Here is a 25,490-nt window from a genome sequence, read left to right on the forward strand (position 1 = left end):
AAGACTGAAGTGAACATGCTGCTGTTCATAGCTGACAACCTGGCCTGTTTCCCCTACCAGAGCCAGGAGGAGCCCCTCTTCATTATGCACCATATCGACATCACACTGTCTGTGTCCGGCAGCAACCTGCTGCAGACCTTCAAAGAGGTCAGGAGCACGCGCACACACACACACACACACACACACACCTTGTACTCTTAACTAGGCTGGACAGTAGAATGAGTCAAAATTCACCCAAGGCTGAAAATGTCAAAAGAACGTTGGCTAAGCTGGAACACTAGCGTGAGCCCATAGCAAATGAATGGAACAGAACGTTGGCTAAGCTGGAACACTAGCGTGAGCCCATAGCAAATGAATGGAACAGAACGTTGGCTAAGCTGGAACACTAGCGCGAGCCCATAGCAAATGAATGGAACAGAACGTTGGCTAAGCTGGAACACTAGCGTGAGCCCATAGCAAATGAATGGAACAGAACGTTGGCTAAGCTGGAACACTAGCGCGAGCCCATAGCAAATGAATGGAACAGAACGTTGGCTAAGCTGGAACACTAGCGTGAGCCCATAGCAAATGAATGGAACAGAACGTTGGCTAAGCTGGAACACTAGCGTGAGCCCATAGCAAATGAATGGAATGGAACGTTGGCAGAGCCTGTTTTGACGGGAGTGATGCTTAAAATTCAATTTCACCTAAATGGCACCAAAAAATGTATCCCTTTTTATTTGACCACTAAAATCTGTTCTTAGGACAAAACTGAAAAATAACTTGTGTAGAAAGTTAACTTCCGCACCTCGATGGTGTCAAGTGTGCTTATGTCTGCATAACGAGGAAGTAGGGAAAAAATGGCAACTTCTGATTGTTTCTGGTCTAGCGTTTGATGACAACGGAATACACTGCCCAGCCTTGCATAATTAGAAAGAGGAGATTATCATTATTAAAAATGGTTTCTGACTTGAAAAAAAATCTAAATATACACATTGTGAGATATTTGGCGAAATATACCAGCATGCCTCTCCATAGGAAAACAATGGGAGGAGCTCAGTGTTCCAAGGGCAAAATGTTTTTCGGGGCTAGCGTTTGATGACAACGGAATACACTTCCCAGCCTTACATAATTAGAAAGAGGAGATTCTCATGATTTAAAATGATATCAATTTTTTTTATATTTTATTTTTATTTTTTATAAATCTATACACATTGTGAGATATTTGGCAAAATACAAACATGCCTATTTCTCTATAGGAAACAATGGGACAACCTCAGAGTTCCATGAGTAGTTTTTTTTAATCGTTTACATTTTAACCACAAAAAACGTGAGCAGGTCTCATTTCCAACAATAGCAAAGCAGGCATTGTGATGTAGAACAATAAGCTGGAAATAGAATGTTTGGAAGGCAAGTTGGTGCCACGCTGCTCAATAGAACTAATGGGAGCTGGCAGGGTGAAAAATGCCCGAAAAAATAAGACCTGTTTTTTCGTGATTACTTAAACTATGGCATGCAGCTGGGACATATGGTAATATTATGAAACTGGGCTCCACGGCAGATGCAATTCACTAGTTATCAGAAAAAAACATTTAAAAATGTAATGTGTCCAGCCTATCTTAACATGATCAAATATACTTGTGAAGACATACACACAGTACCCATTTTAGAATTCACACAAATAGACCATTTGCTGACAGATTCCCCACTCTCATTCTCTCCCCAGTCTCTGTTGAAGGAGCCGCGGCGCCGCGAGCTCAAAGTTAGAAAGGAGCGCCAGTCAAAGAACGGCTCTGGCGGGGAGGAGGACGAGGACAAGGAGATCTGTGACTCACCCAGGAGCGATGAAAACTCAAACCCTGATGATGACGATGAGGTGGTGCGGCGGCCTAAGAAGTCCAAGAGGCCGGTGGCTGTGGAGGAACCCAGCTCGGAGTCGGATTTAGACCTGGAAGACCTGGACGTGGAAGATGTGGACCGGGTGATGCGGCGACTGCCTGAGAACGCCACGTCGCTCCTGGACTTTGCCAACGCCTCGCAGGGCATCCTGCTGCTCCTCGTGCTCAAACAGCACCTCAAGAACCTTTACAGCTTCTCAGACAGGTGTATATAACGTGACATATAATACCAATTACAGGTGCCTCACACATGACATCCCTACTAAGGTTTACAGGCAGACGTGGGTTCAAATACTATTCTAAATCCTTTCAAATACTCCTGTTAGGCTAAAGCAAACAATTTTGAGTAGTATTTGAATCCAGGTTCAAATACTCAATCTCTGAGGGCAAAATCTCTTAAAATAAAAATAATTGATTGTCTGGCTATGACAAACCCCTTTTGAACTCCCCTTGATCACTCATTTGATTGGTTTGATGTGGCTATGGACTTCAGATAATTAATGCACAATGAACAACTCACTCACTTTCTCCTTGTCTGCAGCAAAATCCAGAAGTACTCGCCGACTGAGTCAGCCAAAGTGTACGACAAGGCGGTGAACAGAAAGACAAACATCCACTTCAAACCCCGACAGACCATCGACTTCCTGTCCAACAACTGGGCCAACGTGGTGTTCACTCACGATATCAAGACGAGGATAGTCAAGCAGTACCTGGATGTGAGTGTTAGGCTTTGGCACCACCTGCATGTCCCAAACACGGACAGAGTTATACTGCCTCTACTTTCTAGCTCGTCATTTTCAGGTCCCTTTTCAACATTTTCAAGTCTTCACTACTTTTGTAGCATGAATTTATGATTCGGAAGAAAATGTGGATGGGTGTTACAAAAAAAACGTGCACATGGAATGACCCGATACATCCTCTGCCTCTCTTGTCCCACTAGTTCAAAACCCTGATGGAACACTTGGACCCAGACGAGGAGGACGAGGAGGGCGAGGCGGCACAGGCCAGCGCCAACATCCGGAACAAAGCCATAAACGCACTGCTTGGAGGGGCCGGCCACGGGCATCTTGCACCAGTAGAGTATGATGAGGATGACGAGAGTGAAGAAGATGAGAGAAACCCTGGGGTGAGACACACAGCCATGCTTTTCCTTTACCAGCCTTTACCACTAAATACACACAGCACCTGCAGAAAGGATTCACACCACTTGACTTATTCCACATTTGGTTGTTACTGCTTGAATTCAAAATGGAGTAAATTGAGTTTTATTTATTTTTGTCACTGGCCTTCACACAACACCCCATAATGTCAAAGTGATATGTTTTTAGAAATGTTTACAAATTACAAGCGAAAAGCTGAAATGTCTTTTTAGTCTAAGTATTCAACCCCTTTGTTAAGGCAAGTCTAAATAATACACCTTTTGAGCATAGTGAAGTTATTAATTACACTACAAAGGTACAGGCGTCCTTCCAAACTCGGTTGCCGGGGAGGAAAGAAACCGCTCAAATGTTTCACCATGAGTTTAGAACAGTTAGTGTAAATGGTTGCAATAGGACTGAGAGTGGATAAAAAAACTGAGTGGATCAAAAACATTGTAATTACTCCACAATACAAACCTAATTGAGAGTGAAAAGATAGAAGCCTGTACACAATGACACATTTTTCATCCTGTTTGCACCAAGGAACTAAAGTAATACTGCAAAAGATGTGTCAAAGAAATTAACTTCATATGCTGAATACAAAGTGTTATGTTTGGGGCAAATCCAATACAACACATTACTGAGGACCACTCGCCATATTTTCAAGGATGGTGGTGGCTGCATCATGTTATGGTTATGCTTGTAATTGTTAAGGCCATGGGGAGTTTTTCAGGATCAATGAACTGAATGGAGCTACTAGCACAGGCAAAACCCTAGAGGAAAACCTGGTTGTCTACTTTCCAACAGACACTGGGAGATTAATTCACCTTTCAGCAGGGAAATAACCTAAAACACAAGGCGAAATATACACTATACAATTTTCCTGAGTGGCCGAGTTACAATTTTTACTTAAATATGCTTGAAAATCTATGGCAAGACCTGAAAATGGTTGTCTAACAATGATCGACAACCAATTTGACAGAGGTTGAAGAATTCTGAAAAGAATAATGGGCAAATGTTGCACAATCCAGGTGTGGAAAGCTCTTAGAGACTTACCCCAAAAGACTCACAGCTGTAATCGCTGCCAGAGGTGATTTTAACATGTATTGACTCTGGGTTGAATACTTATCTAATCAAAATATATTAGTGTTATTTTCATGAATGTTTTACAAAAGTTACAATTTTAATTCTATAACAGGTATTTGGTTTATATCGTTGACAAAATACGGTTAAATTCATTTTAATCTCACTTTGTAACAACAATGTGTAAAAAGTCAAGGGGTGTGAATGCTTTCTGAAGGCACTGTAAAGCATCCAAGATGCACTAAAGCATACTGTTTAGTAGCCTAATCTTGGAATTTGGTATCTTTAATCCCTATATGAATATTTATAGCTTTGCAACCCAGCCCAAATAAACTCCTGAATGTACCCAGGATAGAGCTCGAATGTAACCGCCTATTCTCTTCTCTCCTCAGTCCTCTCGGCGGGCGAGACGTTCAGGGGACCCTGGGAACCTCAACGAGAGCTTGGACTCTATGGACGTCATCGCCATCCATTGCCCCAAGCACAAGGACCGTCCGCAGCTCGCCCGGGTCATCCAGAAGATCGGCACAGGCTACAGCGTGCACTGGATGTCCGGCTCCTACTCTGGCCCCTGGGCCGACGCAAAGAAACGGGACGGACGCAAAACGGTGCCTTGGGTGGACACTATTAAGGAGTCTGACATCATTTACAAAAAAATCGCCTTGACCAGTAACCACAAACTGAGTAACAAAATGGCGCAGACTTTACGGTCACTGTACGCTGCCAAGGAGGGGACTTCCAGTTAATGAACCCTGCATTGAACCAACACCCCCTATTTGTACGATCACATCCACCCACCGCCAAACCAGAGGGAAATGTTACTCAAACATTGGAGGCTCCTTCGCTGTTGTGCAGCAGAACCTAGTTGTTTCATTTCTACTCCCACTGTATTATAGGTTTAACACAGAAAACTACAAATGTTTATATCTCAGAAAAAAAAAACATCTGTAAAGAAAAAAAAATAGAATAAAATCTTACGTGAATGTTGGAAATTAGTCCTTTTGATGGTCTTATTAAAGTGTTTTTTGAATTTAAACTAGTACCCGGTGGCTTTCTTTAGCTTAGATATTCTCTGAGATCTGATTTTGTTTACTTTTAATTGTCCATGCTGTTAAATGGCAGAGTCTTCTGGGTATAATTTATTCTATTTCAAGCCACGCATGCAGTATCTGTGGGCTACTTGCAGGATGATATTTTGTAAAGGTAGATTTTGTTGTATAAGGTCACCCTAGTTGTAAGAGAACAATGGGATCCTAGTCCTTATGGTGGAACAAATACTGCAATAAATTTTCTACTTCTCTTTGTCACTTGTCTTGTTAGTGTTAAATACTTATTTAATTGTTTGAAAAAGAAACGTATGCTCATTATTGTGTGCCGCTTGGAAACCCTTAAAAGTAAGCCAATTGCTTTGAACTTGAACGCACGTTCTATCTGACCCATTGCGCTTTCCGTCGAAACTCATGTCGTCACTGGCGTCCGTTGTGTTTAAAGTTTTTGGCGGATTTTTTGACTCGTTAGCTACCTACGTAAAAGAAACATTTTCTGAACGGATTATTTTACATTTATAGAAAATGGAAAGGTACGTATTTATTTGAAAGACGTCTCAATAGGTTGTTGCATCTAATTTATAGCTAGCAATAATGATTTGTAATGCCTCAGGCGAATTCTAACATTACCTAGCTAACGTTAGCTAGTTTGGTAAATTAGTTTATGCTTTACAAGTCTAGTAAGTACGTTAATTGTATATTTCCCCAGTGGAATGTCATTCGTTGAACAATATAGCTAGCTAACGTTATATCACAGGAAATAAATTAAGTATTTGCGTGTGAAAGTGTCATGATGGTGTACATTTGCCCCACGAATGTCGACTGATGTTGTTTTTGTGGTCGTTACCCCTAACGTTCTCATTAAAAAATACCCAAATGCGAGACAACAGGACCGTGTAGTTTTAATGTCACATGCACAAGTACAGTGAAATGCTTTTATTGTAAGCTCTAACCCCCAACAATGCAGTAATACATAACTATGTAATACATCAAGTTGTCTTAAACACGGATATTGTTAGGCATAAGTTATCTAATAAACAAACAGAAAATAGGCCACGGCATCACTGTTAAGCGTGAATGATGATGATTCACGTTTTAGCAACGGAATGTCCAAACTGCCGTCTGCGTGCTCATTTGATCTCCGTTTAATGAGAATTTGTATTTACTTGAATTACTGTTTCTTGAGCAGATATGTGTTCAACTATACGAAACAAAAATATAAACGCAACTTGCAAAGATTTAACTGAGCTACAGTTAATATCTAACCTTTATTTAACTAGGCAAAAAGGAAATCAGTCAATTGAAATTATTGAGTTGTGAGGCCGGTTGGATGTACTGCCAAATTCTCTATAACGTTGACATTCCTGCAGACAGTATTCCATTTGCATTCTCCCTCAACTTGATATCTGTGGCATTGTGTTGTGTGACAAAACTGCACATTTTTTAGAGTGCCCTTTTATTGTCCCCAGCACAAGGTGCACCTGTGTAATGATCATGCTGTTTTAATCAGCTTTTTGATATGCCACACCTGTCAGGTGGATGGATTATCTTGGCAAAGGAGAAAGCTTTATGTCCGTATGGAACATTTCTGCTATATTTTATTTCAGCTCATTAAAATAATGGGACCAACACTACATGTTGCGTTTTTATATTTTTGTTCACTAAATATAACCTTCCTGTATTTTGTTTTAATCAAAGCACATTCTTCCCAGTGGCGCACGCTGTTGAGCATTTGGCCGCATGATATGTATATATTTTTTACTCTTCAGCTAACGTCCTATGAGGTGGTGTTTTTGGTGTAACAGTAATGCTATGCTATTATACTTGGTTATGTTATTTAGAATACAAATGAATCATTGTGATCTTCCAAGGCATTGATTCAGCTTAGATCTAAACTAGGGATTGTCAACTTCGATGGGTGTGGGGTCCTTTAGTGAGAGGTCTAATGCTTTTATATTTAATTCTGCCCTCCGAATTCATATTCATTATATAAAATAGGCCCATTTAACTTGGTCTGGGTTGCCATTACAATGAAATGTTTTTTTGCTCATATAACAATATAAAAAAAACACGTTGCTAGGTATAGGCAAGGACATAAGCAAAAATGTACACTGGGATATGACTAAAGAGTTAATCAGGGTGATTTCTGCACAAATAGACATTTAATTTTGGATTGGAGATGCTTAATTTCCCTTCCATGGTAATAAGATCTTATCAAAAAATAACTTTCTATTAGCATTTATTGTGGTGAGATCATTTTCTTTAAGGATATATTTTTTTATTTAATCAGGTTGGCTTGTTGAGAACAAGTTCTCATTTACAGCTGCAACCTGGCTAAGGTAAGGCAAAGCCGTGTGACACAAACAACACAAAGTTACACATGGAATAAACAAACATAGTCAACAATACTATAGAAAAAGTCTATAGACAGTGTGTGCAAATAAGGGAGGTAAGGCAATAAATAGGCCATAGTGGCAAAATAGTTACAATTTAGCAGTTAAACACGGAGTGATAGATGTGCAGAAGATGAATGTGCAAGTAGAGATACTGGGGTGCAAAGGAGCAAAATAAATAACAGTATGGGGCTGAGATAGTTGGATGGGCTATTTACAGATGGGCTATGTACAGGTGCAGTGATCTGTGAGCTGCTCTGATAGCTGGTGCTTAAAGTTAGTGAGGGAGAGTCTCCAGATTCAGTGATTTTTGCAGTTCGTTCCTGTCTTTAGCTGCAGAGAACTGTAAGGAAAGGCGGCCAAAGGAGGAATTGGCTTTGGTGGTAACCAGTGAAATATACCTGCTGGAGCGCGTGCTATGGGTGGGTGCTGCTATGGTGACCAGTGAGCTGAGATAAGGTGGGGCTTTACCTTATAGATGACCTGGAGCCAGTGGGTTTGGTGACGAATATGAAGCGAGAGCCAGCCAACGAGAGTATACGGGTCGCAGTGGTGGGTAGTGTATGGGGCTTTGGGACAAAATGGATGGCATTGTGATAGACTGCATCCAATTTGCTGAGTAGTGTTGGAGGCTATTTTGTCAATGACATCGCCGAAGTCGAGGATCGGTAGTATGGTCAGTTTTACGAGGGTATGTTTGGCAGCATGAGTGAAGGATGCTTTGTTGTGAAATAGGAAGCCGATTCTAGATTTAATTTTGGATTGGAGATGCTTAATGTGATTCTGGAAGGAGAGTTTACAGTCTAACCAGACACCTAGGTAGTTGTCCACATATTCTAAGTTAGAACCGTCCATGCTGGACGGGCGGGCAGGTGTGGGCAACGATCGGAAGGGCATGCATTTAGTTTTACTTGTATTTAAGAGCAGTTGGAGGCCACGGAAGGAGAGTTGTATGGCATTAAAGCTCGTCTGGAGGTTAGTTAACACAATTTTCAAAGAAGGGCCAGGAGTATACAGAATAGAGGTCGACCGACTGATTTTTCAACGCCGGTACCGATTATTGGAGGGCCCAAAAAAGCCGATACCGATTAATCGGCCAATTTTTATACATATATGTTGGCACACATTTTTGTAATGATGACAATTGCAAAAATACTGAATGAAAAATGAACACTTATTTTAACTTAATATAATACATTAAAAAAATCAATTTAGTCTCAAATAACATGAGAATGAATGTTAAAACGAACCACCAGCTTTCATGTGTCTTCAACATTCCCAGTTAAGAAGTTTTAGGTTGTAGTGCAGAAAACAGAGCTTGTCTGCATGGTCCCCTGTCAGTCTGCTCCTCCGCTTATCATAAATGATTCCCACCTCACTAAACACTCTCGCTTGGGAACGAAGAAGGTGGGGGACAGAGAAGCTTCTTTGCCAGTGGAGCGAGTGATTGAAGTCTGTCCTCATTCTGCTTCCACCACTCCAAAGGCAAGCCGCTCTTTCTGTCAATGACAGGCTCTCTGAGGTAACGCTCCAACTCAAAACTGCCCTAGACTTCAAGCCCTGCCCTCTTGGCTTCCAAGGATTCTAGTGTAGAGGCTGTCCACCAGACTGGGTGGCTGATCTACCTGGACTCTTTGCTTTTTTGCACCTGGATCTGGGTCCTCTTCACTCGTCCCATCTGCTGTGGCTCTGGGATTTTGTTTCCGTAGTCGGTCAAGCTCCTCCTTCAGCCACTCTTTTGCTTTCTCTAGTGCTGTCCCTGAGGTGAAGGCATGGCTCTTGTAATGTGGATCCAGGACAGTTGCCAGCACCAGGCACTTTGTCTCCTCGGCCTTGGAGAACCTCCTTGTCAGACTGTCCAACATGGTCTTCTGTAAGGTTTTGATGCGTTGAGTAGAAGAACCTCCTGCTGTAGCATCAGCTTCAGCACCGACACTGGGGATGATGCATGCTGCTGTAGAGTTGGGAGTGGCTCATCTCCAGTGTCACCTCCTCCATAGGTGACAGAGTCTCAATTAGGTTAGAGACAATGTCCCACTGTGCAGCAGACAAACTGCTGATGTCAAATAAAATACAATTTTATTTGTCACATACACATGGTTAGCAGATGTTAGTGCGAGTGTAGCGAAATGCTTGTGCTTCTAGTTCCGACAATGCAGTAATAACCAACAAGTAATCTAGCTAACAATTCCAAAACTACTACCTTAGACACAAGTGTAAGGGGATAAAGAATATGTACATAAAGATATATGAATGAGTGATGGTACAGAGCGGCATAGGCAAGATACAGTAGATGGTATTGAGTGCAGTATATACATATGAGATGGGTATGTAAACAAAGTGGCATAGTTAAAGTGGCTAGTGATACATGTATTACATAAGGATGGAGTAGATGATATAGAGTACAGTATATACATATGAGATGAATAATGTAGGGTATGTAAAGATTATATTAGGTAGCATTGTTGATAGTGGCTAGTGATATATTTTACATAATTTCCCATCAATTCCCATTATTAAAGTAGCTAGAGATGAGTCAGTGTGTTGGCAGCAGCCACTCAATGTTAGTGGTGGCTGTTTAACAGTCTGATGGCCTTGAGATAGAAGCTGTTTTTCAGTCTCTCGGTCCCAGCTTTGATGCACCTGTACTGACCTCGCCTTCTGGATGATAGCGGGGTGAACAGGCAGTGGCTCGGGTGGTTGTTGTCCATGATGATCTTTATGGCCTTCCTGTGACATCGGGTGGTGTAGGTGTCCTGGAGGGCAGGAAGTTTGCCCCCAGTGATGCGTTGTGCAGACCTCACTACCCTCTGGAGAGCCTTACGGTTGTGGGCGGAGCAGTTGCCGTACCAGGTGTTGATAAGCCTGACAGGATGCCCTCGATTGTGCATCTGTAAAAGTTTGTGAGTGCTTTTGGTGACAAGCCAAATTTCTTCAGCCTCCTGAGGTTGAAGAGGCGCTGCTGCGCCTTCTTCACAATGCTGTCTGTGTGGGTGGACCAATTCAGTTTGTCTGTGATGTGTACGCCGAGGAACTTAAAACTTACTACCCTCTCCACTACTGTTCCATCAATGTGGATAGGGGGTGTTCCCTCTGCTGTTTCCTGAAGTCCACAATCATCTCCTTAGTTTTGTTGACGTTGAGTGTGAGGTTATTTTCCTGACACCACACTCCGAGGGCCCTCACCTCCTCCCTGTCAGCCGTCTCGTCGTTGTTGGTAATCAAGCCTACCACTGTTGTGTCGTCCGCAAACTTGAGGATTGAGTTGGAGGCGTGCGTGGCCACGCAGTCGTGGGTGAACAGGGAGTACAGGAGAGGGCTCAGAACGCACCCTTGTGGGGCCCCAGTGTTGAGGATCAGCGGGGTGGAGATGTTGTTGCCTACTGTAAAGAATTGCTATTTCTTATGCAAGTGACCAGCCTACTGCTAAATACATGGCTACAACTCACAGTAAAGCCTGTGGGGTCCCCTACATGATAGCTCCCACATTACACACATAATCTCCCTTTTAGTCGAACACTGTGTGCCCGAAGAGGATTCTACGATGACGGACAGACAACTGAGCCAATGGCGGAAGACTACAGACTACACCCCAGCTGGTCCAATCCAAAGATCCGATCTTCCAGAATCAACCTACGTTCTGTGCCTTATATAAGGGCTGTACTGATTCTTAACGCTCTCTTTTCCTGCTGTTCTGTGCGAGCGAACGGGAGAGCCGTATTTACGTGTACCAGATAGTTTCACTCTGAATAAACTGTCGCTTGTCGTACAAATTTTACCACCTTGTCTGAATCGATCCTTGACCGGCTCGCCCTTCTACATATCCTATCATCAACACTACCCTCCCCACCTGGGGGCAGCCCGTCAGGAAGTCCAGTACCCAGTTGCACAGGGCGGGGTCAAGACCCAGGGTCTCGAGCATGATGACGAGCTTGGAGGGCACTATGGTGTTAAATGCCGAGCTGTAGTCGATGAACAGCATTCTCACATAGGTATTCCTCTTGTCCAGATGGGTTAGGGCAGTGTGCAGTGTGGTTGAGATTGCATCGTCTGTGGACCTATTTGGGCGGTAAGCAAATTGGAGTGGGTCTAGGGTGTCAGGTAGGGTGGAGGTGATATGGTCCTTGACTCGTCTCTCAAAGCACTTCATGATGACGGAAGTGAGTGCTCCGGGGCGGTAGTTGTTTTGCTCAATTACCTTCGCTTTCTTGGGAACAGGAACAATGGTGGCCCTCTTGAAGCATGTGGGAACAACAGACTGGGATAGGGATTGATTGAATATGTCCAGCCAGCTGGTCTGCGCATGCTCTGAGGGCGCGGCTGGGGATGCCGTCTCGGCCTGCAGCCTTGCGAGGGTTGACACGTTTAAATGTTTTCCTCACGTCGGCTGCAGTGAAGGAGAGTCCGCATGTTTTAGTTGCGGGCAGTGTCAGTGGCACTGTATTGTCCTCAAAGTGGGCAAAAAAGTTATTTAGTCTGTCTGGGAGCAAAACATCCTGGTCTGCGACGGGGCTGGTTTTCTTTTTGTAATCCGTGATTGACTGTAGACCCTGCCACATACGTCTTGTGTCTGAGCTGTTGAATTGAGATTCTACTTTGTCTCTATACTGATGCTTAGCTTGTTTGATTGCCTTGCGGAGGGAATAGTTACACTGTTTGTATTCGGTCATGTTTCCAGTCACCTTGCCCTGATTTAAAAGCAGTGGTTTGCGCTTTCAGTTTCACGCGAATGCTGCCATCAATCCACGGTTTCTGGTTTGGGAATGTTTTAATCGTTGCTATGGGAATGACATCTTCAACGTACGTTCTAATGAACTCGCTCACCGAATCAGCGTATTCGTCAATGTTGTTGTCTGACGCAATACGGAACATATCCCAGTCCACGTGATGAAAGCAGTCTTGGAGTGTGGAATCAGATTGGTCGGACCAGCATTGAACAGACCTCAGCGCCGGAGCTTCTTGTTTTAGTTTCTGTCTTGTAGGCAGGGATCAACAAAATGGAGTCGTGGTCAGCTTTTCCGAAAGGAGGGCGGAGCAGGGCCTTATATGCGCCGCGGAAGTTGAAATAGCAATGATCCAAGGTTTTTCCAGCCCTGGTTGCGCAATCGATATGCTGATAAAATTTAGGGAGTCTTGTTTTCAGATTAGCCTTGTTGAAATCCTCAGCTACAATGAATGCAGCCTCCGGATATATGGATTCCAGTTTGCAAAGAGTCAAATAAAGCTTGTTCAGAGCCATCGATGTGTCTGCTTGGGGGGGAATATATACGGCTGTGATTATAATCGAAGAGAATTCCCTTGGCAGATAATGCGGTCGTCATTTGACTGTGAGGAATTCTAAATCAGGTGAACAGAACTTGAGTTCCTGTATGTTGTTGTGGCCACACCACGTCACGTTAACCATAAAACATACGCCCCCGCCTCTCTTCTTACCAGAAATATGTTTGTTTCTGTCAGCGCGATGCGTGGAGAAACCAGCTGGCTGCACCGTCTCCGATAGCGTCTCTCCAGTGAGCCATGTTTCCGTGAAGAAAAGAACGTTACAGTCTCTGATGTGCACGCCTCTGTTCAAACATCCTCTGCAACATGTGTAGTGTTGAGTTCCAGTGAGTTTGAACTGTTTGGATGATGCTGTGTTTGGGAAAGCCCAAGCTCTTCCTGAATGGTCCTCCGCCTCTGTTTGGCCAGTACAGAATGGTCAAAGTGAGTTGCACAGCTCTTCAACATGACAATAATGTCTAGCACAGCTCTCTGACTGGATAGGCCATCCTTGATTACAAGCTGTAGGGTGTGTGCACTGCAGCTGAAGTCTGGAAGCTCTGCCAGTCTCATACCTTTCACCATGTTTGGCCAACTGTCCCTGAGGACCAGCACTACATGTCCCTGTGTGGATTTCCTAGTATTCCAACATGGTCAAAAACATCTCTCTGATGAAGTTTCCTATGTGTGATCCATTCATAGTCTTGACATTCAGCACAACCTGCTTTCTTGTCCAAGCATTGTCAATGAAATGTCCAGTAAGGCTCATCAGGGATTCTGTAGTGCCTGACCAGCAGTCAGTTGTGAATGCCATGTGTGGAGCGTTCCCTGGTGCCACCAGATTCTTCACTTTCATCACAACTCTTTCATGTGTTTTATCTAGCATTTCTGTGTGAATAAATTTTTCATCTTTGATCCTGTACCGGGGTTCAGCGAGAGTTATCAGCCGCTGAAAACCAACGTCAGACACCACTGTGAATGGCTGGTTGTCAATGGCAATCATCTCAATAATTGCTACATCCATCTTCTTGGCCCTTGGGTCTTTTGTCCTACCATTTTGCTTGTTTATTAAAATGTTGTAAGATTGTAGCCTGTGATGTGTCTGTATCACTTTTTCCTTGTGAAGAATTTGCATTTGCTTTTATCATCATTGCTTCCTTATGGGCTTTTGGGTGGGTGTTCTTAAGGTGATTCCACAGGTTGGTGGTATTTTTGGATTTAGCCGTTGCTGACCCCATGCTTACATCTTTTATCACAAGTAAGACACCTTCTTTTCCCTGGTGCCAATTCCATGTAATAGTCCCACACTGGTGCTCTGCTTTTCTCTGCCATCTGTAAAACACACACACAGCTCTGAAGTGACAACGATACTGAAGAGTCTGCTTAGGAGACAAATATTCTCAACTGTTTGAATAAAACTAGAGTTTAAGTTACCTGTGATGAATGTTGAAAACAAAAACTGTAATTTCTATATGCAGGAAATCCTATTTTAATAATGGGCATGGTAAGAATTGACTACCGAAGTGCGAGTCATAATTCCCATGACACCTCCTAGAAAAATCTGAAAAGCGGTTCCTTCATTCATTTATTCCATTGGATATTTTTAGATTCACTTAAAATAAGGTCTGTGTTTCGTGTAGGCTTTCACCACCTTGCCAATTTTATAACTGTGTCGATATCCATAGTAGAGTTCGACCGATTATGATTTTTCAAAGCAGATACCGATTATTGGATGATTATTTTTTTTGTTTGTAATAATGACAATTACAACAATACTGAATGAACACTTATTTTAACTTAATATAATACATCAATAAAATACATTTAGCCTCAAGTACATAATGAAACATGTTCAATTTGGTTTAAATAATGCAAAAACAGTGTTGGAGAAGAAAGTAAAAGTGCAATACGTGCCATGTAAGAAAGCTAACGTTTCAGTTCCTTGCTCAGAACATGAGAACATATGAAAGCTGGTGGTTCCTTCAATATTCCCAGGTAAGAAGTTTTAGGTTGTAGTTATTATAGGAATTATATGACTATTTCCCTCTATACCAATTGTATTTCATTAACCTTTGACTATTGGATGTTCTTATAGGCACTTTAGTATTGCCAGTGTAACAGTATAGCTTCCGTCTCGCTCCTCGCTGGGCTCGAACCAGCAACACAATGACAATTAGTGCGCGCTAACTAGCTAGCCATTTCACTTCGGTCACACAAGCCTCATCTCGGGAGTTGATAAGCTTGAAGTCATCAACAGAGCAATGCTTGACTCACAACGAAGAGCTGCTGTCAAAACGCACGAAAGTGCTGTTTGAATGATTGTTTACGCGCCTGCTTCTGCCTACCGCCGCTCAGTCAGATACTTAGATACTTGTATGCTCAGTCAGATTATATGCAACGCAGGGCAGGACACGCTAGATAATATCTAGTAATATCATCAACCATGTGTAGTTAACTAGTGATTATGATTGATTGATTGTTTTTTATAAGATAAGTTTAATGCTCGCTAGCAACTTACATTGGCTTACTGCATTCGCGTAACAGGCAGTCTCCTTGTGGAGTGCAACGAGAGAGAGGCAGGTTGTTATTGCGTTGGACTCATTAACTGTATGGTTGCAAGGTTGGATCCCCTGAGCTGACACAGTCAAAATCTGTCATTCTGCCCCTGAACAAGGCAGTTAATCCTAGGCCATCATTGAAAATAAGAATGCGTTCTTAACTGACTTGCCTAGTTAAATAAAGGTATAAAAAAATATATCTATATATCGGCACCCAAAAATACCGATTTCCGATTTGTTATGAAAACTTGAAATCGGCCCTAATTAATCGGCCATTCCGATTAATCGGTCGACCTCTAATCCATAGGACAAGGTAACTCTGATCAATATTGGCTAAATACAAGCGAAGATTTTAAAAAATTGTAGAGCGGATTTATGAAAATATGTTGACAAATGTTACCTTATCCTAGTGAGATTTACACAGGTATCAAAACGCAGAGGCGGTTTAAGCACGAAACAGACCTTATTGGAAGTAGATCAAGACATTCTCTATGGAAGACATGAACGGTAAAATAACGAAGGAACCCCTTTTAAGTTCAGCTGCAAGTTATTACAGGAATTATAACGCGTTGACTATTTCTCTCTAAACCATATACCTTTGACTATTACGAGCCCGCTGCTGCCTACCACCCCTCAGTCAGACTGCTCTATCAAATATCAAATCATAGACTTAACTATAATATAATATGAGCCTAGGTCAAATCCGGAAACTATAACCTCGAAAACAAAACGCTCATTCCGTTCCGTATTTTATCTAACGGGTGGCATCCATAAGTCTAAATATTCCTGTTACATTGCACAACCTTCAATGTTATGTCATAATTACGTAAAATTCTGGCAAATTAGTTCGCAACGAGCCAGGCGGCCCAAACTGTTGCATATACCCTGACTCTGCGTGCAATGAACGCAAGAGAAGTGACACAATTTCACCTGGTTAATAATGCCTGCTAACCTGGATTTCTTTTAGCTAAATATGCAGGTTTAAAAAATATATACTTCTGTGTATTGATTTTAAGAAAGGCATTGATGTTTATGGTTTGGTACAGTCGTGCAACGATTGTGCTTTTTTCGCAAATGCGTTTTTGTTCAATCATCCCGTTTGGCGTAGTTGGCTGTCTTTGTTAGGAAGAAATAATCTTCACACAGTTCGCAACGAGCCAGGCGGCCCAAACGGCTGCATATACCCTGACTCTGTTGCAAGAGAAGTGACACCATTTATCCTAGTTAAAAGACATTTGTGTTAGCAGGCAATATCAACTAAATATGCAGGTTTAAAAATATATACTTGTGTATTGATTTTAAGAAAGGCTTTGATGTTTATGGTTAGTTACACATTGGAGCAACGACGGTTCTTTTTCGCGAATGCCACCGCATCGATAATATGCAACGCAGGACACGCTAGATACCCTAGTAATATCATCAACCATGTGTAGTTAAATAGTGATTATGATTGATTGATTGTTTTTTATAAGATACGTTTAATGCTAGCTAGCAACTTACCATGGCTTCTTACTGCATTCGCGTAACAGGCAGGCTCCTCGCGGAGTGCAATGTAATCAGGTGGTTAGAGCGTTGGACTAGTTTACCGTAAGGTTGCAAGATTGAATCCCCGAGCTGACAAGGTAAAATTCTGTCGTTCTGCCCCTGAACAAGGCCCGGCTGATTTGTAGGGGTCAAGATTTTGCAGCTCTTTCAGAACATCAGCTGACTGGATTTGGGAGAAGGAGAAATGGGGAAGGCTTGGGCGAGTTGCTGTGGGGTTTACAGTGTTGTTGACCGGGGTAGGGGTAGCCAGGGGGAAAGCATGGCCAGCCGTATAAAAATGCTTATTGAAATTCTCAGTAGTAAATGTCAGTTGGCTTTTCATAGCCGATCATTGAGAGTATCTCTACCACTCCTGCTGTCTCTAGAGAGTTGAAAACAGCAGGTTTGGGACAGGTGGCACATCCGGTGAACAGGTCAGGGTTCCATAGCAGAACAGTTGAAACTGGAGCAGCAGCACGGTCAGGTGGAATGGGGACAGCAAGGAGTCATCAGGCCAGGCAGTCTTGAGACCTGGTCATCGGGCTCAGGTCCTCTGAGAGAGAGAGAAAGAAAGCATACTTAAATTCACACAGGACACCGGATAAGACAGGAGAAATACTCCAGTTATAACGGACTGACCCTAGCCCCCGACACAAACTACTGCAGCATAAATAATGGAGGCTGAGACAGGAGGGGTCAGGAGACACTGGCCCCATCCGATGATACCCCCAGACAGGGTCAAACAGGCCCTCTCTTACCGATGGCGGATATGATAACGGTTAGGCCTTGTGCAGGGGGGGTGCAGGGATGTGGACCGGGGTAGGGTTATCCAGGTGGAAAGCAGGCCAGCTGTAGAAAAATCCTTATTGAAATTCTCAATTATTGTGGATTTGATATGAACAGGACATGAATGTTTGGTTGTGGGACAAAGTGCCAAAATGCCTGACTGTCCCGCACAATCCGGGACAATGTCACCCTAGTAAGTGGGTGACCCCTCCCACTTCCTGCTAGTGTGCCCATCTTTCATTGTTCATATGGAGGCATTTGCAGTTAGTTGACTGGTTTGGGAAACATTTGCTATCCTATTTAAACATGAACTGTTCTGGCTATCCATGTATAGCCTAGATGTATTTTTCTGCCTATGTCTTTTCTTCATTCTTTCACCAGATCCAGGATGAACCGAGCATCCAGCAGTAGGCTCTCTGAGCTCCCTCAAAGAGTTGAAAGCAACAGAATGAGCATGGTTTATGCAACACCGCAGAGGTTAGTGTTCAAACGAACGTCAATGGAAGTTGCTTTATGGGATATGTATTTGCTAATACAGTGAGCATATCAATATTTGTTCACAGCAAACAATCCTTCGGAAAGTTGAACATTCCTAAACCCCAGTCTGTCACATCCGAGAGAAGAACCAGCTTTTTTGGTAGTCGGTAAGTCCCTACACTGAAGAAAATACCATTATACACCAAGTTCTCTATCACTGTCACCATGCGAGACAAAGACTATTCCTGTTAGTGAATCCATATGATTGGGAGCCATTTTACACTGCCAAGTTCAGTGGTTCCCAACTCCAATCCTCGAGTCCCTCAGACAGTACAGGTTTTTATTGTAGCTCTGGACATGTTCACACTGCAGGCCTTACTGCTAAACATCTGAACTCTTTTCAGGACCAGTGGGGCTGGCATGGCTCGCAACAGCGCCTTTGGAGCCTTTGGAGGTGCAGAGAAGATGAAGGATCCCCGGCCCTTACACGATAAGGCCTATGTTCAGCAGTGCATCAGACAGTTGTGTGAGGTATGGATTCCTAATATACGCACATTATAAAGTATCTCAGAGTAGGAGTGCTGCTCTAGGATCAGTTGTCACTTTTACATCCTCATGAATAAGATTCTATGAACTGGGGGGGCCTGGTCCTAGATCAGCACTCCTTCACAAAGACACAATTTCCCTCGTTCTCCTCTAGTTTCTGTCAGAGAAGGGCTTTCCGGGTTCAATGTCAGTCAAGTCTCTCCAGTCGCCCTCCACCAAGGAGTTCCTAAAGATCTTTGAGTTCATCTACTGCCTCCTGGACCCCACCTTCCAAATGCCCACCTCCAAAGTGGAGGAAGAGGTCCCCAGGATTCTCAAAGACTTGGGGTAAATAGTGGTTAGAGTGTTGGGCCAGTAATCGAAAGGTTGCTGCATCGATTCCCTGAGCCAACAAGGTAAAAAATATATATATCTGTCGTTCTGCCCCTGAACAAGGCAGTTAACCCACTGTTCCCAGGTAGGCTGTCGTTGTAAATAATAATTTGTTCTTAACTGACTTGCCTAGATAAAGGTTACATTAAAACATTTTTTAAATGAGCTCATTCTGCCGTACATGTTAAAAAGGGTCTGTGTCCCAAATGGCATCCTATGGGCCCTGGCCAAAGGTAGTGCCTTATATAGAGAATATGGTGCTATTTGGGACTCAGGTGTGATCATTTGCTGTTTGCATCTGGTTTTTGTACGCTAGCCCATTCCTCATTCTATGATACTGACTGTATATTTCTGATGGCAGGTATCCATTTGTTCTCTCCAAAAGTTCCATGTACTCTGTGGGGGCGCCACATACATGGCCACAGGTCTTGGGGGCTGTTGTCTGGCTCATCGATACTGTGAAGGTGGGTATTAGTACAGCAGAATACTACCTAATCTCTAAGCTCATTAATAACATTAACTGTCTAAATGAAGGTTTGAATAATGCATGTTTATAACAACATTTTTTATCAAGATCCCCATTAGCCGACGCCAATGGCGACCACTCGTCTTACTGGGCTTCGACATAACGAAATCCTTTACAATTTACATATTTAAAAACATGTATTGTGTGTGCATCTATTAGTTACACTTGTCAATACGTGAACAACAACGTTAGGTCACATGGGGCAGAGGCCTTGTGCTGTGAACGGTACTTTATTTTTGAAACCAGGTTTTGTTGTTCACTTGCGCCATGTAAGATGGGAGTTCCATGCAGTCGGGGCTCTGTATAATACTGTATGTTTCCTTGAATTTGTTCTGGTTGTTTTGCAGGTCTTTTGCTGTATGAGTGATCAGGACCTGCTCTTTGCTGATTTCTCTGACGGAAGCACTGAGATTGAGGACGGGGTTGAGTTCAACAAGGTACAGAAACAACTTACTCACAACAAAACCATTTAGGATGTTAGGTTTCTATTTGACCCTGGACGCTCCCTTCCGTTTCTAGCTCTTTCTGGACTACACCGCTGAAACTTACAACAAGTTCATGCAAGGAGCGGATACGTTTGATGAAGAGGATGCAGATTATCTTGCTAAACTAAGTAAGCAGTGATGACAAAGTCATTGTTTTTAATTGTGAGTTGTGCCTTTTCCTTCCAAATGAACACATAAAAAAATAACCAGCAACAAGCGCATAAAACGCCAACTTTATATTTACAGAGAGACTTTACAACGTTGACGAAGGGCTTCTCGCATCCATGGAGGAGAAGTACAGGATTCTGAGTGATGAGGTTGAACGACTGGAGAAAGAAAGTCAAACGGTTTGTCCTTTTAATCTAAGGTCTGTATATACAGTGCATTCGGAAAATATTCCACATTTTGTTCTGTTACAGCCTAATTATCAAATGTATAAAATATTTTCCCTCATCAACTTACACACAAATACCCCATAGTGACAAAGATGAACATTTTTATGTGTTAACTTGGACTCCCAAGTTGTGGTAAATTCAATTGATTGGACATGATTTGGAAAGGCACACACCTGTCTATATAAGGTCCCACAGTTGACAGATCAAAAATCAAGCCATGAGGTCGACGGAATTGTCCGTAGAGCTCCGAGACAGGATTGTGTCGAGGCACAGATCTGGAGAAGCATACCAAAAAATGTCTGCAGCATTGAAGGTCCCCAAGTTCACAGTGGCCTCCATAATTCTTAAATTGAAGACACAAAGACTCTTCCTAGAGCTGGCTGCACGGCCAAAATGAGCAATCAGGGGAGAAGGGGCCTTGGTCCAGAGTTCCTCTTTGGAGATGGGTGAACCTTCCAGAAGAACACTCATCTCTGCAGCACTCCACCAATCAGGCCTTTATGGTAGAGTGGCCAGATGGAAGCCACTCGTCAGTTAAAGGCACATGACAGCCCGCTTGGAGTTTGCCAAAAGGTACCTAAAGGACTCTGACCATGAGAAACAAGGTCTGGTCTGATGAAACCAAGATCTGAAATCTTTGACATGAATGCCAAGCGTCACGTCTGGAGGAAACCTGGCACTGGCACTATCACTACGGCGAAGCATGGTTATGGCAGCATCATGCTGTGGCGGTGTGTTTCAGCGGCAGGGACTGGGAGACTAGTCAGGATCGAGGGAAAGATGAACGGAGGAAAGTACAGAGAGATCCTTGCTGAAAACCTGCTCAGGACCTCAGACGAAGACTCACCTTCCAACAGGACAACAAGCACAATGCCAAGGCAACGCAGGAGTGGCTTTGGGCAACAGACAGAGCCCGGACTTGAACCCGATAGAACATCTCTGGAGAGACCTGAAAATAGCTGTGCAGTGATTTTTTTTAATTATTTTTTATTTATTTTACCTTTATTTAACCAGGCAAGTCAGTTGAGAACAAATTCTTATTTTCAATGACGGCCTAGGAACAGTGGGTTAACTGCCTGTTCTGGGGCAGAACGACAGATTTGTACCTTGTCAGCTCTGATGTTTTGAACTCGCAACCTTCCAGTTACTAGTCCAACGCTCTAACCACTAGGCTACCCTGCCGCCCCGGGTGGTGGTGATGATGATGATGTTGATGATGATGATGATCTGCAGAGAAGAATGGGACAAACTAACCAAATAGAGGTGTGCCAAGCTTGTCGTGTCTCAAGGCTGTAATCGCTGCCAAAGGTGCTTCAACAAAGTACTGAGTAAAGGGTCTGAATCCTTTTGTAAATGTGATATTTCAGTTTTTGATTTTGCAAAAATTTGCTACAATTGGTAAAAAATGGTTTTTGCCTTCTCTTTACGGGGTGTTGTGTGTAGATTAATGAGGGTGAAAAAAATAATTACATTTATTTTAGAATGTATCAAATATGTCAAAAGTCAAGTGGTCTGAATACTTTCCGAATGCACTGTATTCATAGATTTTTCCAAGTTCTGCGACTGAATATTGTACACATCTCACCTAGTTTAAGCAGTCGATGAGCAAACGTGCCAGTTACTTTTGAACAGAGCAAATTTGATTCACTAGATTTGTAACCATTTTATTCACTTTGGTGCAGGACCGATTGATGGTCAAAAGAACGGAGAAAGTCAAACTTCAGACAGACCTGCAGAAGCTGCAGAGTTATCGCAGTAACCTGGAGTCTTTCAAAGCCAACCTGGAGAACAAAGCCTCTGGATTGGCCGAGGAGATGGAAGCATCGGGTAAAAAACCATTACCAAACATTGCTACTCTCGTGGTTTAGCTGGTCTTGCGGTATTGATGCAGCCTCCAGGACACTGTTCTCTTTCTAAAGTGTCTGTATATGTGGTCTACTACCCTTAGACACATCTCTCTCTGTCCCCACTTCCTCTCGTTTCCTGTTTAAACTAAATTTGAAAATGTATTATACATTTTTAAAAATTGCTACTCTCCTGGAAATCCTGAAACGTTGTCCTGTGTAGGACTGCAAGTGGAGACCCTAAAACAGGAGGAGTCCCGGCTCCAACACATCTTGTCCACCCAGAAGTTCACTCCCGCAGACATTGAGAGGATCAACTGGGAGAAGAGGGAACTGCAGCAGACCATCAACAGCCTGAGCAAGAGCCTGGAGCAGGCCGAGCAGCACATGTGGAACGAGGAGATCGCTCTGGCCAAGGCCAAGGAGACGGTAAGGAACAGGATGCTGGCCTGATACGACTGCATTCTATACTCATCTGTCTGGTAAATAAAGGCTCAATAAATATATTTTTTTAAATGACTAGCTAGCTATGAGCCAGTGCTGAACAGTCTTCTCAGTCTTAACCACTGCTAATGATTTAGGCCGAAGTGAAGCTGGCCGAGTACCACAAGCTTGCCCGCAAACTGAAGCTCATCCCTGTGTCTGCCGAGAACGCATGCGGCTACGACTTTGAGATCAGGACCTCCACAGAATACGGACCGTCCACCATGGCTCAATGCAGAACACAGATTCAAGTATGGCGATTTAGTTCTCATCCAACAATCGCTTTATTACAACAGGTGTGTGTTGTATCTGGACCTAATTCTGTAGCTTATTCTCTACAGCAACTACTGAGGAAACTGATCACTGATGTGGACGAGGAGTGTAGTCGACTGACAGACATGAAACTAAGCCTGGAGGAGTCCATAGAACAGGTACCGAGACATTTCACTGTGTTTCTTAGAAGTCCGAAGGTTTTGTCCCGTTTCTGGGGTGTTTTTTTTCTTAACATGGGTCTTTTTCTCTTTCAGGTGAATTCCAATATTTCAGATAAAGCGAATGACTTGAAACAACTGAGAGAGCAAATCCGTAGGCTCGACGAGCAGCTCGAACAAGACATGCAGGTGGGTTATATTTTCAATATTACAAATGTTTGAATATTGTATACAGGAACCCATCTGAAAAATTGCTTCACAGGTTAGTCATTTATTGATCAGGAAGTGAATCATTGGTCCATCCAAGGTTTTCCTATACAGCTCATTGTCTGATAAGGACCATAATGGAAACAGCTTTTCTTGTTCTCCTCATATCAAATTGTATTAGTCAGATGCGCCGAATACAACCGGTGTAGTCCTTACAGTGAAATGCTTACCGACGAGCCCCTAACCGACAGTGCAGTTTTAAAAAAATCCAGATAAGAATAAGAGATAAAATTAACACGTAATTAAGAGGAGCAGTAAAAAATATAAATATATATACAGGGGGGTCCCGGTACAGAGTCAATGTGGGGGGCACCGGTTAGTTGAGGTAGTATGTACATGTAGGTAGAGTTATTTAAAGTGACTATGCATAAATGACAACAGGGAGTGGGTGGGGGGTGAATAGTCTGTGTAGCCATTTGACTAGAAGCTCTCAACCTGCTCCACTGCAGCCCCGTCGATAAGAGTATGGGTGTGCTCGGTCCTCATTTTCCTGTAGTCCACAATCGTCTCCTTTGTCTTGATCACGTTGAGGGAGAGGTTGTTGTCCTGGCACCACACGGCCAGGTCTCTGACCTCCTCCCTATAGACTGTCTCGTTGTTGTCGGTGATCAGGCCTCCCACTGTTGTGTTATCGGCAAATGTAATGATGGTGTTGGACTCGTGCCTGGCCGTGCAGTCATGAGTGAACAGGAAGTACAGGAGGGGGCTGAGAACGCACCCGAGGGACCCCTGTGTTGAGGATCAGCGTGGCGGATGTGTTGTTACCTACCCTTACCACCTGGGGGCGGCCCATCAAGAAGTCCAGGATCCAGTTGCAGAGGGAGGTTATTCGTCCCAGAGTCCTTAGCTTATTGATGAGCTTTTGAGGGCACTATGGTATTGAATGCTGAGCTGTCCTCAATGAATAGCATTCTCACATAGGTGTTCCTTTTGTCCAGGTGGGAAAGGGCATTGTGGAGTGCAATAGGGACTGCATTCTGTGGCTCTGTTGGGGCAGTATGCAATTTGGAGTGGGTCTAGGGTTTCTGGGATGTTGATTTTGACTTCAGCCATGACCAAAGCACTTCGTGGCTACAGACGAGAGTGCTACGGGTCGGTAGTCATTTAGACAGGTTTACCATAGTGTTCTTGTGCACAGGGACTATGGTGGTCTGCTTAAAACATGTTGGTATTACAGACTCGGACAGGGAGAGGTTGAACATGTCAGCGAAGACACTTGGTCGTTGGTCAGCGCATGCTTGCAGTACACGTCCTGGTAATCCGTCTGACCCTGCGGCCTTGTGAATGCTGACCTAAGGGTCTTACTCACATCGGCTGCGGAGTGTGATCACACAGTCTTCTGGTACAGCTGGTGCTCTGATGCATGTTTCAGTGTTATTTGCCTCGACGCGAGCATAGAAGTAGTTTAGCTCTCCTGGTAGGTTCATGTCACTGGGCAGCTCTCGGCTGTACTTCCCTTTGTAGTCTGTAATGGTTTGCAAGTCCTGCCACATCCGACGAGCGTCAGAGCCGGTGTAGTAAGACTCAATCTTATATTGGATTTCTTATAAGTTTCCAGGTTAGAGTCCCGCTACTTGAAAGTTGCAGCTCTAGCTGTTTGCTCAGTGCGGATGCTGCCTGTAATCCATGGTTTCTAGTTGGGGTATGTACGTACGGTCACTGTGGGGATGCCGTCATCGATGCACTTATTGATGAAGCCATTTATTTTAAATGTATTGTTTCCACATCTGTGGTTAAATTGTGTTTTTTATCATTTATAAAAATGACATCCCTCTCTCTGTGGTCTGTAGGACATGGCCCATGAGGAGCAGAAGTGGTCTGCTGAGATGGAGTCTGTGGAGACTCACCGCAAGCTGCTGGAGAAGAAGGTGACCCTGGGCTATGATGAGTCTGTGGAGCAGCTGAAAGCTGCACAGCAACAGTGAGTAGTGCTCCTTCTACCAATTATTTTGGACCAAATCACAATGTTGAGGGCTACAGGGCTTAGTTTCAAGTTTTA

General features: G+C 43.4%; 2 protein-coding genes across 5 annotated transcripts in view; both read left to right on the top strand.

Annotated features, from left to right (window-relative positions):
• The window catches only part of nipbla (NIPBL cohesin loading factor a), a 46,905-nt gene extending 41,499 nt beyond the window's left edge, over positions 1 to 5,406 (top strand). For both annotated transcript variants that reach the window (XM_052461069.1, XM_035784827.2), the window contains exons 44-48: positions 1 to 147; positions 1,706 to 2,082; positions 2,419 to 2,593; positions 2,818 to 3,003; positions 4,492 to 5,406. In XM_052461069.1, coding sequence (XP_052317029.1) covers positions 1 to 147; positions 1,706 to 2,082; positions 2,419 to 2,593; positions 2,818 to 3,003; positions 4,492 to 4,845 — 1,239 coding nt within the window. In that variant the 3' untranslated portion in view covers positions 4,846 to 5,406. The remainder of the gene's footprint in view (positions 148 to 1,705; positions 2,083 to 2,418; positions 2,594 to 2,817; positions 3,004 to 4,491) is intronic.
• A 121-nt stretch (positions 5,407 to 5,527) lies between these two features.
• The window catches only part of LOC118392854 (kinetochore protein NDC80 homolog), a 49,689-nt gene continuing 29,726 nt past the window's right edge, over positions 5,528 to 25,490 (top strand). For 2 of the 3 annotated variants that reach the window (XM_052461072.1, XM_052461071.1), the window contains exons 1-15: positions 5,528 to 5,678; positions 18,047 to 18,142; positions 18,229 to 18,309; positions 18,547 to 18,673; positions 18,843 to 19,015; positions 19,422 to 19,524; positions 19,934 to 20,023; positions 20,106 to 20,199; positions 20,318 to 20,418; positions 22,149 to 22,293; positions 22,534 to 22,739; positions 22,892 to 23,044; positions 23,135 to 23,224; positions 23,321 to 23,413; positions 25,282 to 25,412. In XM_052461072.1, coding sequence (XP_052317032.1) covers positions 5,671 to 5,678; positions 18,047 to 18,142; positions 18,229 to 18,309; positions 18,547 to 18,673; positions 18,843 to 19,015; positions 19,422 to 19,524; positions 19,934 to 20,023; positions 20,106 to 20,199; positions 20,318 to 20,418; positions 22,149 to 22,293; positions 22,534 to 22,739; positions 22,892 to 23,044; positions 23,135 to 23,224; positions 23,321 to 23,413; positions 25,282 to 25,412 — 1,691 coding nt within the window. In that variant the 5' untranslated portion in view covers positions 5,528 to 5,670. The remainder of the gene's footprint in view (positions 5,679 to 18,046; positions 18,143 to 18,228; positions 18,310 to 18,546; positions 18,674 to 18,842; positions 19,016 to 19,421; positions 19,525 to 19,933; positions 20,024 to 20,105; positions 20,200 to 20,317; positions 20,419 to 22,148; positions 22,294 to 22,533; positions 22,740 to 22,891; positions 23,045 to 23,134; positions 23,225 to 23,320; positions 23,414 to 25,281; positions 25,413 to 25,490) is intronic. The other variant, XM_052461070.1, reaches the window with a different exon arrangement.

This window comes from Oncorhynchus keta, chromosome 14 (genome assembly GCF_023373465.1).
Source record: "Oncorhynchus keta strain PuntledgeMale-10-30-2019 chromosome 14, Oket_V2, whole genome shotgun sequence".
Classification (NCBI taxonomy): Eukaryota; Metazoa; Chordata; class Actinopteri; order Salmoniformes; family Salmonidae; genus Oncorhynchus; species Oncorhynchus keta.